The 17952-nt window shown below is 29.5% G+C and overlaps 2 protein-coding genes across 2 annotated transcripts; both read right to left on the reverse strand.

Annotated features, from left to right (window-relative positions):
* Window positions 1-5484: 5484 nt before the first annotated feature.
* LOC100252263 (linamarin synthase 2) lies at window positions 5485-7453 on the reverse strand. The gene is made up of 2 exons (XM_002268126.4): window positions 6683-7453; window positions 5485-6573 (listed from the first exon to the last, which is right to left on the reverse strand). Exons 1-2 carry the CDS (start codon window positions 7191-7193, stop codon window positions 5642-5644), a joined length of 1443 nt encoding a protein of 480 aa, XP_002268162.1. The 5' UTR covers window positions 7194-7453; the 3' UTR covers window positions 5485-5641.
* Window positions 7454-13979: 6526 nt separating this feature from the next.
* LOC100262518 (linamarin synthase 2) lies at window positions 13980-16058 on the reverse strand. Its single transcript, XM_002268809.5, has 2 exons — window positions 15381-16058; window positions 13980-15105 (listed from the first exon to the last, which is right to left on the reverse strand). The coding sequence occupies exons 1-2, from the start codon at window positions 15889-15891 to the stop codon at window positions 14165-14167; spliced, it is 1452 nt and encodes a 483-aa protein (XP_002268845.1). The 5' UTR covers window positions 15892-16058; the 3' UTR covers window positions 13980-14164.
* Window positions 16059-17952: the final 1894 nt, after the last annotated feature.

Below are 17952 nucleotides of genomic sequence, written 5' to 3' on the forward strand. Positions count from 1 at the left end.
TATATAAACCCTTTAAAAGGCAAGAACAAGGTATGCGTGCACACATATACTCATTCTCTTCCAAAAAAAGTTAGAGCTACTCTTGTCTGACTTAGCCTTCGGAGGAGCATGCCCGGACCACCTATCCGGACATCATTTTGTGTAGGAAAGAAGTCTGTTTGGTTCCAATACAACTGGACAGACTCTTCAAGAAGTGCGAAGAAGGGAAGAAGTCTGTCTAACTTCAGCGAAGCTACACAGACCTAATTCTAGTTGGCTTAGCATCAACAGTTGCCAAGTGCTAGTGATTCGATTGAGAAGGATCCGGAACTTGACATTATCTTTGTAGAATAGTTTGGCGGGGCCTAAGGTTAGGTCATTGAAGGTAGTTTAGTTTTTATGTCTTGCCTTAAGGTTTGTATAAGGTATTTTTGTGCTTTATGAAGACAAACTTTAAAAAAGAAAACCCAAGGAGTCGCGACGTCTCTCTGCCTCTCTTTCTTGGTCTCTACTTAAGGAGGTTGCCTACATAACCTTGCATATGAAAGAATAACATTATGAAGGAAGATCTTTAGTGATTGAAGCATCTCAACCAAAACAAACACTTTTTCTTCCAAATCAAGTTTTTATTTTTATTTTTTATACTATGAACTATGAGATGTTTTGAATAAATAATTTTTGTGCTACATTTATACACTCTTGAATCCAATATCTTTTGAGATTGAATAGCATATCATATTAAGGGGATAGTGAAACAGCAAGCACTCATGAGTGTAATGCCATGAGTCAATCCATGGGCAAAATACTATGAACCATGGTTATGACACACAACATGAATGATGCATTCCTCGAAAGAAAGGAATCAACAAGGCTGGTTCACATGGACTAAAATGAAAAAATGTAGGTTATGAGTTGAGAAGAGAGCTTAGCACATAAGAACAATGTTACAACAATAAGTATGTAGGTCAAGAGAGGGCTTGACAAGGTACAGGCAAAGCAAGTAGCATGCAATAGTGCAACAAGACCTAGGAAGATGACATAACTAAGACAATTGTTGAGTATGATATAGGTGTTGTCATGTCCCGAAATTTGGGCAATCAGCATTTGACTCGTAACCATAGGTTAAAGGTTTGACCTTTAAAGGTTACGCTTATCCAAGATGACAATCAATTTTAATAATTTGATTTTTTTGATTTTTTTTCAAAACCAATGATTAGACTAACACCCATTCAGAAGTACAATAACCCCGCCAATCATCTTACCATCCAAGATGATAACCCAAATATTTATAAAAATTTTTACAAACTAATAAAATATAGTTTAAGTTACAAAAACCCTTCTAATTCAAATTACTATATGCCAAACATAATACAAATGAAAAACAACCATCATTATTGTTCTTTTACTCTATGGGGTTCTTTGGAACACTTCATGATTTTCTTGTAGTTCTTTAGAAACTATTTTTGCATATAAAAATTTTAGAAAATAAAGGGGTGAACATTTCCACATTGCTCAATAGGGTATTTTACATTCCAAATGAGTTAGAAATTCTAGGTCAATAAAACACAATTGCATGTTAAAATATAATATTACATTTATATCGAATACATTAAATGAACCACAACTATACACACTTAAACCAATCAAAATTATCACTTCTCTTATTCAATCACATGCCTAACATATCAATAATTCTAAATTCACCAAAATAAACAAGTCATTTTAATCTCGAATGATATATTCAAACATCCAATTGATAAATAATATCAATCCTTCTTCCAAATGCAACGTGATGCAAATACTTACGTACAATCACGTAATGCATTGTTGTTCTCAAACTTTCACCGAATGATACACATCCGTACCCAAATACACTACTCATTTAGAGTTTTTCTGGGATAAACTTTTGAATCTTTCATCATAAGGATCTCATTCCCTTATTAATTTGTCCTTTCTGAGGTATTTCCATTTCCCATTTATCTTTTCTTTTCATTTTTGCCTTTTTCAGGGTCTTTTCATTCTTATTTCTGTTTCACACAATCCTTTCTTCACACAATCATGATGCATATGAAATGCAATCAAATCATATTTTAACATCCATAATTTTTCAAAACATAATTCTATTTACTTCTGTTATGTTTCATAATTTTCAACAATCCACACAACGGTTTTTTGACAATTAAATAACCACAAATATCTAAGAAAAATCCCAAAAATCTCAAAATTTGATCACCTAATACAAGAATTTCCTACACTTATATAAGCCATCACAACATTCAGGAAAAATTTCTAATAATTCAAATATTAACAAAAACCCAATTTATATCATCATTTTATTTATTTCTAATAATATCAATAATTTTAACAACCAATACAACAATTTCCCACAATTAAGTCACCACAACATTCGAGAAAAAATTTCAATAATTTAAATGTTAACAAAAATTCAATTTATATCATCATTTTATTTATTTATAATAATATCAATAATTTTAACAATTAATACTATAATTTCCCATGATTAAGCCACCACAAGGTCCACAACGTTAGGGAAAATTTTCCAATAATTCAAATATTAACAAAAACCCCATTTATATCATCATTTTATTTATTTATAATAATATCAATAATTTTAAAACAATCATTTTAAACATATCTCAATACTCAAAATTTCAACAAATAATTTCCATTATTTTCAACACTAATATATCACCAATAAATTTATATAATTTCTAACATGACAACAATTATAAAGTTATATCAACCAATATTCCAATAAAACATTTTGCATAGCTACAACAATCCTGTAAATTCTATCACAAGAACAACAATTAAATATCAATAATTCTAAAATTTTTATTTTGCATTAAACTTTCATTCACTTTTCACTTAATATTTTCAAATCAAAACCAAATCATTTTACATGTTTAGGGTTTTCAAAAACAACCTAAATGAAAATTATATGAGGATGTACTACAACCCAACAATCCACTCATTTCCATGCTAGTTTTTAAAAGTAATATATATATATATATATATATATATATATATATATATATATATATATATATATATATATATATGTATTTTCACAATTATAAATTATACTTGACTTATGATTTTATGTCTCATTAAAATACCATTTTATTTTTAATTAAATTTACTACAAGTCTACTTTTCAAAAAGAATAATTTGACTTTAATTACCTAAAATTTTTTTACTTCAAAATTCATTTAAAACATGATTCCATTAATTATATATATATAAAATGAAATTCATAAAATGTTTGAAATATAAAATAATTTTTTTTTGACATCAAGAAACTAAAATTGATAATAACCTTTAATAATTTAATTTTACTAATATTTATTTACCAATAAAAATTTAAGCAATATTCTAAAAATTAATTCCATAATTTAATTAATCATTCAATTTATAAAAATCAAATTGTCAACCTTTGGTATAACTTTTATATAATTTATTTCATTTGTCAAATTCTTCGATCACATCAAAATTTCAAAATTTAAATTCACTAAATTCACATTTAATTAATTTAATTTATTTGTGTTTATCTTTCTACATTCATATATTATAATTTAATCTTAATTTAACTTCAATTCAATTTAATTTAATATTAATTTAATTTCAATTCAATTTTGTTTGATGTTTTATAATTCTATAAAGTTTAATTCCAATTACAAAAATTAAATTGATTCGTTATAAAATTAAATTCAATTAATTTATTTTTAATTATCCATTATAACAATTTGATATAATATAAATTTTTATCAAGTTTTTCTTACTACGATTCTTTGATAATTATTCAATAATAATTTAATTAATTCTCACATTTTACTTAATATTCAAAATTTCAAAATTTAATCTTAATTATTTGATGTTTAAATTTTTCTCCAAATCTAAATTTAATTCCTAAAATTTCTACTGTTATATTTGATGTGGAAAAATTTTTAAACTATTAACTTTTGACCAACATTTCTAAAATCTCTCTCCAATTAAATATTAACACGTGATCTTCACCACTCTTTTTTAACCATTTAACTAATAATTTTTATGAAAAATTTTCTAATTCTTGTATCTGATGTGTCATTAAAAAACCCAAGTATTATACTTGCCATGAGTAAAAGCAAGCAATGCATCACTTGTGGTATAAGTGGACGCAAGCAATGCAATTGTTGGACGCATGGTAATGACTAAAGCCATGAGACGAACCACTCTCCTAAAATGTGGAATGTGGCTTGGTGCCTATATATAATATGTCTTGCCAGATTTTCTTTGCATGAACTCACTATGGAAAATTATGAGAGTTACCGTTTTCTTTGCATGGTAATGACTTGTGTTCTCTTTGTATTGTTCATTTTGTGAGGGTTGTGATGGAAAGAATTGCCTATTTTCAGTAATAGAACTCCACCTGCAAATGCGTTATTAAAAGACCTAAATATGGGTGGCAAATTAAGCACTATTCTCTTGCGGCCGTCATCCTCATGCTATGCGTTAAACTTCAACAAATATTTTTGTCATATTTAATTTATCATAAATAATATAAAAGATTAAATATACTTAAAATTCACATACTTTTAAATTATTTATTTTTATATAAAAATAAAATAAATAAATTAAGAAACGTAAAAATAATTTATTTATTTATTTTTTGTTTTTTTGTTTTAATATTCTTTAGTTGAAACTCGACCACCCATTAAGATTTCAGGGAGGGGCAAAAATATCCACTAAACACGTAAGGTCCAAATGGTAATCCTAGATTGGAACTATTCCGTCAATCGTCAATATTTCCGGCCCAATGACTTCATTTTCCAAAAAATAATAATCAATAGGATGGCTGACAAGGCATCATGTACATGTCATATGACTCATATCCCAGAAAAAAGGACAGGAGTGGCGGCGATTTTTGGGAAGGTGTGAACCATCGCCTCATAAGCTCCCCCGCGAGCCACAATTTTATCCGAACAAGCTTATACATATGGCTCAGGATTATTATTCACAAGCGTTACCGGATAAGAAATATATTTTTGGAGGTATATTTGGTAGAGTTTGATGGCTTAAATTTATTTGGTTTGACCTAAAAATTTATGATACGGATATATATATATATACATATATAGATTTATTTAGAGTTTTATGATGATAGTGGAGAGATCTAGCCGATAGGCCAGATTTTAGGTGTGAACTTATTTATTATTCTCTTATATGTTTCTATATATGTTATATGTATAGGATTTAGAGTTATAATTTCTATATGCCTAGCAATAGTTGCTCGAATCTCTCCCTTCTTATATCAATGTTTGATATAGTGATTTTTTTTTTTCTGCCCATGATTTTTCACGTATGTCTACGTATTCTTCTTATTATTTATTTCTTATTGTCTATTCTCAATTTTCGTAACAATACCTAAGGATACAAGTGAATAATGAGTCATAGGATAGTTTGATTAAAGAAGTATCTTCACAAATCCATGTTATTCTTTGAATATTCGTTAAGCAAATTCAAATTTGATAAATATAATTATACAAATCCAGGTTTCAAATTCGAAATATTAAAAACAATCTTCACTGTCGAAAATTTTTCAACATGGTAAATATGATTCAAATGCTGCAGATTACTTCTGCCTTGCCCCTACTTGGTTTATTTATGATCCATGGTGCAGAACCTCCTTGACGAGTCTGTCAAAGTTATTGTAAGATGACCCTCCGACACCAGTTGCTTCTTCTGCTTTCTTCTTCCATTCCATAGCTGTTTTCTTCATTTGTTTCCCTTTTTCCCCTTCCATCATTTCCTTAACAAGTGCTTCAATGTCATGGCGCTTTACATCATGATTAACTTCCATACCAATCCCCCACTCTGTACATGCATATCGACAATTGGTTTGTTGCTCTGCGAAGAATGGCCAGCAAATCACTGGCACGCCTGCACATACAGTTTCCAGTGTAGAATTCCACCCGGAATGTGTTAGAAAAACAGCAACAGATGGGTGAGAGAGCACTTGTTCTTGTGGACACCAACTCGCTAGCAATCCTCTATCCTTGGTCTCCTCACGAAATTCTTCAGGCAAAACTGCGGAATCCCCCATTACAACATCGGGTCGAATTATCCATAGAAATGAGTATTGGCTGTTGGCAAGCCCCCATGCAAACTCCTTCAAGTGCTGATCAGACATCACCGTCACGCTCCCGTAATTCACATAAATAACTGAGTTGGGTTCTCTTTGGTCAAGCCATTCAAGACATGTTGTATCGTCCACCCACAAGCTTGGCCTAAATGAAGTCAACTGGCTCTTGGGGGCGACAGAAGTGAGCAATGAAAGCGGGCCTATAGTGTAAATGGAAGGGAACTTTGACACTATTGCTTCTAATACTTGATGTTCGAAAGCATCAAACGTGTTGATGATGATTGCTGAAGCTTTTAAGCAATTCTGTGCTTCATCTCCCAAGTAATTAAGCATGGTGTCGTTGGGATCTGTGGTTCTAATAAAGCTTGGGATGTCCTTGAGTCGGATGTTTGGCATGCCTGGTATCCAATCTATAGGTGTATCAAGAGTGGCATCGCTAATGAAGGTCTCATCTGCACATGCACCAAAGAATTCACAGAGTTAAGAAAACAGAAGAAAGAAACCTTAGGGAAGAGTCACAAATGGGCTTAAAATTAAGGAAATAGAAGAAAGAAAAACTACCTTTGAATGGGACAATTCCTCTTTGGATGAGTTGAGAATAGTGCAGATATCCCATGAAGCCACAAGCTGAAGCAGTCCAGAATTGAACCACAGGTATACCTAGTTCTTCTGCGGCTTTTATGGCAAAACTCATGACCCCATCTGAAACTATGCGTGTAACTGGAGGCACTTCTGACAATGAATTCAGCTTACCTAATAGATTTTGAAACGGGGCCGGACAGTGCTTTGGAATGGAATAACAGAGCATAGAAGGATCTTGAGTCGCATCACGATCAGATGGTGGCAACCCATCTGGTATGGTTTCGAACCGGAAATCATCAAAGCCCTTAACCCAGTCCTCCTGCCCTTTGCTCCGAACCAAGCGTCTGTGGTTGAACTCAGTGTTGACAAAGGTGATGTAGAAGCCTCTCGAGTGTAAAAGCTTGGCCACCTGCATCATGGGGTTCACATGGCCTTGTGCTGGGAACGGTACACACACCGCATGAGGCTTTCCCATAACCTTTGGATCCATTTTTGGCAAAGTAAAAGATTGAAGATGAAATCCAAGGCCTCTGAGAAAGCTTCCCTCACTTATATAGAAGAGTTTCTTCAATATTCATGATTTTTAATCATGCTTGATGCTTTTTTGAGTGTTGCGAGATTGATAGGAGCATGCAGACCTTCTGGCAGTTCAACCATTAGTTGCTACTTGGTTGTGGGGTCTTCATGTTGCAATCATCTCCTTGTTGTGTTGTTATTTGTAACGAATGCCAAAATTGACTTGAAGGAAATTTGAAGAATTTGTCAATTGAAAATTTAATGTGCTTAAAAATACTACAAATAGATTCATAAATAGCATATCTCGTACAAATCTTAATATATGTTTGAAAATATGAATATATATATATTTGACAATTATGCTTCAACATTTTGATATAAAAAAATCTAAATATATTCATAATGGGTATATTTGTAAAAACTTTATACAATTAATACAAATATGTCCTATATTTAGTATAAATACCTTGCGTGAAAATATAAAAAATATTATAATTGACCTTATTTATGTGTGTAAATAATATGTTCATATAAAAAATAAAGAAAAATACGAAAATACATTTATAAGAGACGGTTTTGAATAAATCTTATATAACTAGTATAAATGTCTTTTTATATATATATATATATATATATATATATATATATATTTAATAAATAATATTTCTAATGGTTTAATAAAAATACATGTAAATAAATTGGAATGAATAATAAAAAAGTATTTTTGTTTATAAATTTTTGGGAGCTAGTATCGATTATATATCTTATATGAATATCGACCTGATTTTCAGAATGTGAAGAACTTTAAACACAATCATTCTGATTTATTAATGCATTTGAGTTATATTTCTGTTATTGAATTAGGAATGAAAATTTCATTAATACAAATATCGAATATTACTTGATTAGGATTTTGATTCCTGTTTTTCATGAGACGGCATTCACTTTGATTCATGGCATGACAATGGACTGAAAATGAAGGGTGACAGTTCACCACACGCTCACTCTATTAATTAATTTCAATTCCATTGAAACCGGGGCATCTGTTTCCGAATATGCCAAGTTTCCTGGGACCATGCGGAGATCAAATGTCAAATGTCGAGATGAGTACACGACGTTCTAAACTTCTGATCAGCCCAACACTGCATCTTGACATCTATCAGCGCTTAGCCAGCTTTGACCCAAAATAGTATATTTAAGAAAAAAAACTTTTAAAAATTAAACTTGTTTTCAAAATAATATCAAATCTAGTACGTAACTGTCATATCATATAAAATTATGGTTTTATTTTTTTAAAACAATTAAATTTACAATTTTAACTTGATTTTTTTTTAAAATGATCAAAGTTATAGTGGGTTTTAACTTTACATATATTTATATATAACTTTAATTTTTTAAATAAAAATATTATATTATTTTGATTTTAAATAAATTTATTTCATTATTTTAAAAATAATAATATATTAAATTAAATAATTAATATTTTTAATTTGATATAAAAATATATTTTTTAATTTTATTAAAATAATAGACACTATATTTAATATAAATATATTTAGTTAATTATATTTAAATATAATAAATTATCAAACCCTATTAAAAAAACAAATAATATAAATTATTATATTAATTAATAATTCTTTATATACTATATGTAAGTGGTATAAAATATCACATGTATATAAGTTCAATTTAAGTTTAAAATTTATCATATTTTAATTTAAGCCATAATATTATATCGATATGATAATAATTTATTTATATATATTAAATAAAAATGTGATAAATTTTAAACTTAAATTAAACTTTTATATATATGTGATATTATATACCATTTACATATAATATATAAAAAATTATTAATTAATATAATAATTTATATTATTTATTTATTTTTCTAAATAGGGATTTATAATTTATTTATTTTAAATAAATATAATTTATTATATTTTATTTATATTTAATTTTAATTAACTAATTATATATATATTAAATATAGTGCCAATTGTTTTAATAAAATTAAAAATATATATATTTTTATAAAAATATGTTTTTAATAAATATAATTGATATTTTTAATTAATATAATAATTTATATATATATATATATATATATATATATATATTTTAATAGGCTTTCATAATTTATTATATTTTATTTATATTTAAATATAATTAACTAAATATATTTATATTAAATATAGTGCTAATTGTTTTAATAAAATTAAAAAAATATTTTTATATCAAATTAAAAATATAATTTCATATATTATTATTTTTTAAATAATGAAATAAGTTAATTTAAAATCAAAATAATATAATTTTTTATTTAAAAAATTAAAGTTATATATAAATATATATAAAGTTAAAATTGTATTTGGTGACTACGACTTTGATCATTTTTAAAAAAAGTCAAAACCGTAGTCACCAATTATGACTTTAAACTTAAAGTTAAAACGGTGGTTAGTGACTACGGTTTGTAACCGTTTTAGAAAACTAAAATCATAGTCGCGCTAATTACGGTTTTATGACATGACAGTTTATGTGATATAAACGTACTAGATTTTATATTATTTTGAAAACAAGTTTAGTTTTTAAATTTTTTTTTTAAATGTACTATTTTGAGTCAAAACTCCATTGGTGGCGGTGCCATCTGGTTGATGGAATATCATCTTTGAATTTCTAGAGGTGACGCATGCATGTGGGTAAATTTTCTGGGTCTCCAATGGGCGGGCCAGGCCGTAAATAGGAGGCCCGCGGTCCAGCTCGGGCCGAGCCATGCTAAAATGCTAGGCCCGCGGGCTTTTTTAAATAAGCCAAAATGGAAGGGAAGGGAGAGGGGGGGATTCAAACCCCTCCCCTCATGCTTAAATTTCAAGGCTCTAACCAACTAAGCTACATTCCTTTTGTGCTTATTAATTGAGTTAGTTATATATATATATAAATAAAGTATATTATTTTTTTTAAAAAAATTAAAGGCTCCAATCCATGTGGGTCATGTGACCGTTGGAGCTAAGCCTCCAACGGTCACATGACCAATTTTTTATTTTTTATTTTAAAACCTTCCTATAAATACATTTTCTTCCTTTTCATTTTTTCATCAAATTCTCTCCATTTCTCTCTCTATTTCTCTCACATTCTACAATATTTCAAATTCTTTTATTTTTCCCTCAAATTATACAATATTGTTGGTGGTGCAAAACAAGCATTGGTGGCTCCAAGAGTTCAAATTTGCTAGAGATTTCTGCATCGGTTCTCTAATTGAGTAACATACTTCACCCCTACTACTTTATTTTTTTGTTACATTTTTTTTTTATATTTATTACTTTATTATTTTTGGCATAATATTTTATCAATAATTATAATATGACAAGTGCTTCTTCATCTAGTCCATGTGATGAAATATCATCAAACAAAAAATTTACTTCAAATATATGAAATTTTTTTGATAGAATAGAAATAATTTTAGAAAATAATAAAAAAGAAATAAAAGCAAAATGTAAAATTTGTAATAAATTTTTTACTGGTGGCTCAAATGCAGGCACAAGTCATTTAAAAAGACATCACGAAAATTGTAAAACTAAAAATAATGTAGATATTAGAAATTATATGCAATTAGGTAAAAATGAAAGTGGAAATTTAAAAACATTTTCTTATGATGAATCTAACTGTCATGAAGAAATGGTTGATTATATAATAAGAGCAGAACAACCTTTCAACATGATGGAAACTCATGATTTTGCAGGAACAATTCAACGAGGTATTAATCCTCAATTTAAAGGTTGGTCTGGAAATACAGTTAAAAGAGATATTATGAAAAAAACTTATACACAAAAAGAAATTTAAAAAAAAAAATTTCAAATTTTGAAGGAAATATTTGTTTAACATCTGATATTTAGACATCTTTAACTCACACTGGTTTTTTATGTATAACTGCTCACTACATTGATAATGAATGGAAATTAAATAAAAGAATAATTTCATTTAAATTAATAAATGATCCACATAGTGGTAAAAATATAGCATCTTTAATAAATGATGAAATTATAGATTTAGGCATTCGTGATAAAATATTGACAATAACATTAGATAATGCTGCTAATAATGATGCAGCAATACATAGACTAAAACGATATTGGCAAGTAAAAGAAGATCATGCTAAAATATTTCATGTGCGTTGTTGTGCACATATTTTAAATTTAATTGTAAAGGATGGATTAAAAAATGTTGATAGTACATTGGAAAAAATTAGAGGCATTGCATATAGTATTAATAGTTCTCAAGCAAAACATGAATTATTTTTTGATTGTTGCAAAATGTTAAATATGAAAAGAAAAAATATAAATTTGGATATGACCATTAGATGGAATTCCACATATAAACTTTTACAAAATATTACAAAATATAAAAAAGTAGTCGAATTATATGAAATACAATTAATTAACAATGATTGTGAAGCAGATATTTATGCATTAAATGATTATGATTGGCATATTGCGGATCTTTTAAGAGATCTTTTTGAAATTTTTGATACTTCAACAAACATTTTTTGTGGTGTATATTATCCAACTTCAAATCGAGTTATTATGCAAATAACTAATATTTTTATTGTACTTAAAAAATATTTAAGTTTTGAAATGTTTAATGATACAATATTTGCAATGATAGAAAAATTTAGAAAATATTGGGGAGAAATACCTTTAATTTTTTATATTGCTTTAATTGTGGACCCTAGATTGAAATTTGAAGCTTTGGATGAATGGTTAACAATTATTTATTTTAATAACCAAATAAAAATTGAAGAAATTAAAAATGAAATAAATTCATTATTATATAATTTATATAACAATTATAAAGAAAAATATGGTAATGATATTAATACTATTAAATTACCACCTATATCTACAAACTCCTCATCTTTTTATAAAGGAGCTCTAGAAATGTTGAAAAGTCGAAAAAAGACAACAAATAGTTCTCCAAATAATACATCTGATTTAGATAAATATCTTAATACTGATATAATTTCATTTGAAGATCAAGAAGATTTTGATATTTTAATATGGTGGAAATCACATCAACACAAATATCCTGTGCTTTCTATAATTGTTTGTGATGTACTAACAGTTCCTGTGAGTACAGTTGCATCAGAAGCTGCTTTTAGTGCAGGTGGAAGAGTAGTTAGTAAAAAACGATGCAACTTAGCGCCAGATGTTATTGAAGCAGGGATATGTGTGAAAGATTGGGAAATAGCAGATAAAAGGATGTACGGTTCCATTCGAGAAACAGAGATGCTTGCCGATATGGAATCTTTAAAATTATTAAGATGCATGATAGTTCGCCATCACCGCCAGAAAATAATGACTAAATGTATATTATATTTTTATTTTTATTTTTTATGGTTGAAAAATACAGATGATTGACAAATAAATAGGTGCCAACCTAGTTGGGATGTATTTATTTTATAGTGATGTAAACTTTTCCCACATTTTTAAATGTAATTATACATTTAATGAATAAAATTTTGAAATGAATATTTTTTTTAATACTTTTTATTTTTGTAGTTTTTTTTTAAAGGGGCGGGCCTACGGGCTGGGCCGGCCCGCCAAGCCTAAATTTAGGCCCACGGCCCGGCCAGCCCATAAACGGGCTCGGGCCGGACCTAAAGCGGGCCGCGGGCTTTTTGGAGACCCTTATGACTTGTTGACGAGAAGTATTGAATAATTGCTGAATAATTGGAGTTTTGGTGAAGGGCGATTTTAGCCTTTAAAATATGCATTTGGGCCTAAACAACGGTTTTAAAAATAAAATGTTATTTTAAATAATAATTTAAAAATATACCTATAACTTAAATAATAAAATCACTGCAAAATAATATTTTTGGGATCATGAGAAATTATTAGCTTAACGGATTAATGATTTATTGATAAATAAATGATTTATTAATTTATCAAATAAATATAATTTTTAAAAAATTTAGAGAGATTATTATGTTTCTACGATATAATACTTAATACATGTATGTCTATAAATTAAAAAATAATAAATATGGTAAAAATTAATATATAGAAACTTAAAAAATACTCTAAAAAGAAGAGATGATTATTATTTGTAAAATATGGAAAGACTTTTAAAATGAAAATATTTGGTGTGGAAACTTAATTCCACAAAAGATAAAAAAGATTTCAAATATGCAATTGTTCTGAAAAAGAGTTAAATCGAGAAAAATAAAGATAGTAAAAAAAAACTATTTAATACTATATTAAGAATTTTTGTTTGTTATTATTGTTATTATTATTTTTATAAATTTCATGATTACTAATTTATATTTCCTTGGATCTTTAAGGAGTTTTTGTTAAAAAAAAAATTATCTTATGCATTAAGAAAATTATTAATTTAGTACATTGACCCAGAATGGATAAGAAGATTTTATCATTTAAATGAAATTATTAATTTATAGAGGTTTTATTTTATTTTGTTGGTAAAAAGATCAAATTGACTGGAAATTCAAACAAGCACACAAGAATCTACATATGCTTTTAAGGCAAATAGGAGGAATATGGGTTTTTGGTCTTAAAAGATACCTATAACCCATATTAGGGTGAATTTGATTCAAAATTCTACTAATTAAACAGCAATTTAGATTTGACTTGAACGGTTGTTACCGCTAAAATGGACTTTGATTGCCTCAACGGTTACGATGCAAATGCTGTCTTGTGACTTGTCTTATAAAAATTAATTTATAATATGAAGAAATTAAAAGTGGGGAAAGTAATTTATACCTTCAGATTGTGTGATATCCCCAGAATCAGGAGTATGAGAGTGTAGGAGTGCCATAACAAGAGAAGGATACAAACAAAGGTGGGGGAAGTACAATTTTTAAAGTTATTGAAACACTCACTGCAACTCCTCTAGCACTGAAATCAGTTGCCACCAATGGTTTATCCATTACTGATAATCACTATGGTTTTGGAGGACCTCCTTAATGAATCTTTCAAAATTATTGTAAGACGATCCTCCAACATCAGTTGCTTCAAATGCTTTCCTCTTCCATTCCATAGCATTTTTCTTAATTTCCTTCCCTTTCTCCCCTTCCATCACTTCCTTAACAAGTGCTTCAATTTCATGGCGATTTACATCCTGGTTCACCTCCACGGCCATCCCCCATTTTGTGCATGCATACCGGGCATTTGTGACTTGCTCGGCAAAGAAAGGCCAACACATGAGAGGCACACCACCACAAATACTTTCAGTGGTAGAATTCCACCCACAGTGAGATAGAAAAACACCTACAGATGGGTGGTAAAGCACTTTATCCTGCGAGCACCAACTTGCTACTAGTCCTCTATCCTTGGTCTCCTCTAAGAACTCTTCGGGCAAGATTGCAGTATCCCTGCCCACCACATCAGATCGAAGTATCCACAAAAAGGGGTGTCTGCTATTAGCCAGCCCCCATGCAAACTCAATCAGGTGTTGGTCTGTCATAGTTGTTATGCTCCCATAATTTACGTACACGACTGAGTTGGGTTCCCTCTTATCAAGCCATTCAATACAGTTATGGTCTTCCTTCCATAGGCTTGAGCTATGATGCTTGAAAGGGCTTTCGGGTAGATGCCTAGCATGCAAGGAAAGAGGGCCTGCAGTGTAAAGTCTAGGGCACTTGGACTTGAGGGCCTCCAAGACTTCATGTTCCAATTCATCAAAAGTGTTGATGATTACGGCCGTTGCCTTCAAGCAATTTTGAGCTTCCTCTCCCAAGAAATCGAACATGATGTCATTGAGATCAGTGGTCCTGAGAAAGGTTGGTATGTCCTTGAGCAGCATGTTGGGCATACCCGGAATCCAATCAATAGGCGCATCCAGAGTGCCATCAGTAGCATAGCTCTCATCTGGACACATCGAATTTAGAAAGGAAAATGATAATTTTTTACAAATATTTGTATGCTAAATCTTATTAAAAATCTCTCAAATTATGAAATTAATGAGCTTGCTGAAAATATGGTCGGGCAAAATCCTCTCTTTTCCTTTTGGTTTTCATTTTTCGGCATTTGAAAGATAGTTATCAATTAAAATCCTAGCTAAAAAGGAAAACTTATTTTGCTTCATGATAAATATAGTTATGATAGGTTTATAATAGACCCAAAAAATGGATCAGAAGAAGTACCTTTGAATGGAACAATTCCTCTCCTAATGAGCTCACGATAGCTTAGATATCCCATGAAGCCACATGCAGAGGCAGTCCAAAGTTGGAACCCCGGAATGCCCAATTCCTTGGCTGCTTTTATGGCAAAGCTCATCACTCCATCTGAAATTATGCATGTAACTGGAGGCACTTCCGAGGATGAACCGATCTTAGCTAATAGATCTTTAAATGGTGGCAAACAATTCTTCCGGGTCGAATCACAAAGTGATGGAATATCTTGTGATGCATCACGGTCTGATTGTGGCAGTCCATCCGGTATGGTCTCGAATCGAAAATCTGGTAAGCCCTTAACGGCATTTGGTCCCCGGGACCGCAGCAAGCGCCTATGGTTGTACTCAGTGTTGACAAAGGTTATGTGGAAACCTCTTGTATGTAGGAGCTTGGTCAATTGCAGCATAGGGGTCACATGGCCTTGTGTTGGATATGGAACACAGACTGCATGAGGCTTTCTAGCTCCATTAATGGAGTCCATCAATGTTTTCAGCAAAGGTATTGAAATGGGCCGGCCAGGAATTCAAGGATGGTGAAGGCTTCCCATATTTTTGGGTGCTTATGGAAGTCTTGTTTTTATCCTGATTCCTGACCATTGAATAGTTGAGAAATCTTCATGTGGGGTCGCCCCTCGGTACTAGTTTTCTGCCATCGACCCAACAACCCCTTGTGAATTCGTTTTCTTTTCCCTGCTCTTTCAATTACAAGGTTGAAATTGATTTGGTCTTGTAATTATTACTTTATTATAGTATTACACATGACTCTCAACCATCGTTGTCACTAGTATTTAAAAACCAAAAATACTTTGAATCGGTCTTGCAATGAGAGAGACGAGAAGGGACGGTGTACAGTGACATGTTGAGGAGCTGACAGAATTTAATTTCAATAAAGTATGTAAACAAATAATACCACGACCCGGCAGGCTGGAGGATGGAACAAGGGTTGATCGGCAAGATTATGGAATATGCTCAAGTATCCTAAACTTCAGAAAGACGGTGGATGTCACTCTTGTAGTGGTTTGTCTTGTTGCCTCGGTGTTCAATGTTAGCATATGTGTCGAATCTTTTTATTTGTCTTTGTAATCCTCGATCATCTGTATCTGACTCTGTGCTGTGAAAAAAGCCAGATCGGTCACATGGTGCCTGTACAGCGGTATCTGTATGTGAGTAATCTGGGATTCTGGAGTACTGAACACATTCAATTATCATCCACTTGGCCCTATGACGTGTTGTTTCCACACTATCCCATCCCAATCTCGATGTGAGAGATGGATGGTCCCAAGCTGTTCGATTATGAAAGACAAATCCACAGCTAGCTGGGAATCTCCTTGGGATAAGAAACCTCTCAATAGTCAATACTTATCGACACATGAAAAAAAATAGTGACATATGTACTTATTCTTGAAATTTAGTTTATGTATAAATAATTGTATTCTAATTGTGAATTTTCTTTTATATTTTTATTCCATTGTTCTTTTTCATTGAAAAAAATTAAAATAAATAAATTTTGGGCTAAATTATAATTTTTAACATATCTTTTATTTATAATTTTTATGGCTAAATAAACCTTTTATTGGTTTTTTCTTCTTCCCAACAAAAAATAAAATAAATGAATTGGGGTAATTTCTATTTTATAAAATATCTTATATTTATATTTTTTATAGTTAAAAAAAATTATTCTTTTTTTTTCTTCATAGCAAAAAATAAAATGAAATAAAAAAAGGGGGTAATTTCTATTTTTTTAACATATTTTATATTTATATTTTTTATGGCTAAATTTTTTTATGCAAATTAGTATGCCTTGTTTTTCATGGTTAAATAAAGTTTTGATTCTTTTTTTCTTTGTAAAAAAACTAAAATAAATTTAGACTAAATTCTATTTTTAACATATTTTTTATGATTAAATAAACTTCTCATTCTCAATCTTGAGGTCATTTTGCAATTAGTTTCAATATAATTAGAATTCAATATTTTATCTCTTAAAATTATTTAATAGTATGACTTAAATTTTTTTAAAAAGTTTTATGAATATAAAATAAAAAAACGTTTCATTTGTTTTAATTCTTTTAAATGTTAAATCATTAGAAACATTATTCACGTATTCATGTGAACATAATTTATGTATGTGTATAAAATTTATACAATTGTATAAAAGTATTATACTAATTATATAAGACAAATATATTGATACAAGATGTGTACAAGACTACTATTTTTGAAGGATTTCAATCAATTTTAAACAATTATTTATTTTTTCTTATTATTCAATAATTGCAGACTCTCATGTCACACATTCTTTCATCACATACCTATATCATAGACTTTGTTTAACTCGCATATGACTATTCAAATACTTATCCCACTAATGATATTTGTAAAAAAAAAAAAATTTGTTTTTACGTCTTCCATCATTCTCTTAAATAAACTATTGGAAACATGATTTACACATTTTATATAATGTATGCATATAGATGAAATTTTTATCAGTGTACAATGGTGTTACACTAATTATATAAAACAAATTTACTAACTTGACAAAGAGT

This window comes from Vitis vinifera, chromosome 7, assembly GCF_030704535.1.
Source record: "Vitis vinifera cultivar Pinot Noir 40024 chromosome 7, ASM3070453v1".
NCBI classification, from domain to species: domain Eukaryota; kingdom Viridiplantae; phylum Streptophyta; class Magnoliopsida; order Vitales; family Vitaceae; genus Vitis; species Vitis vinifera.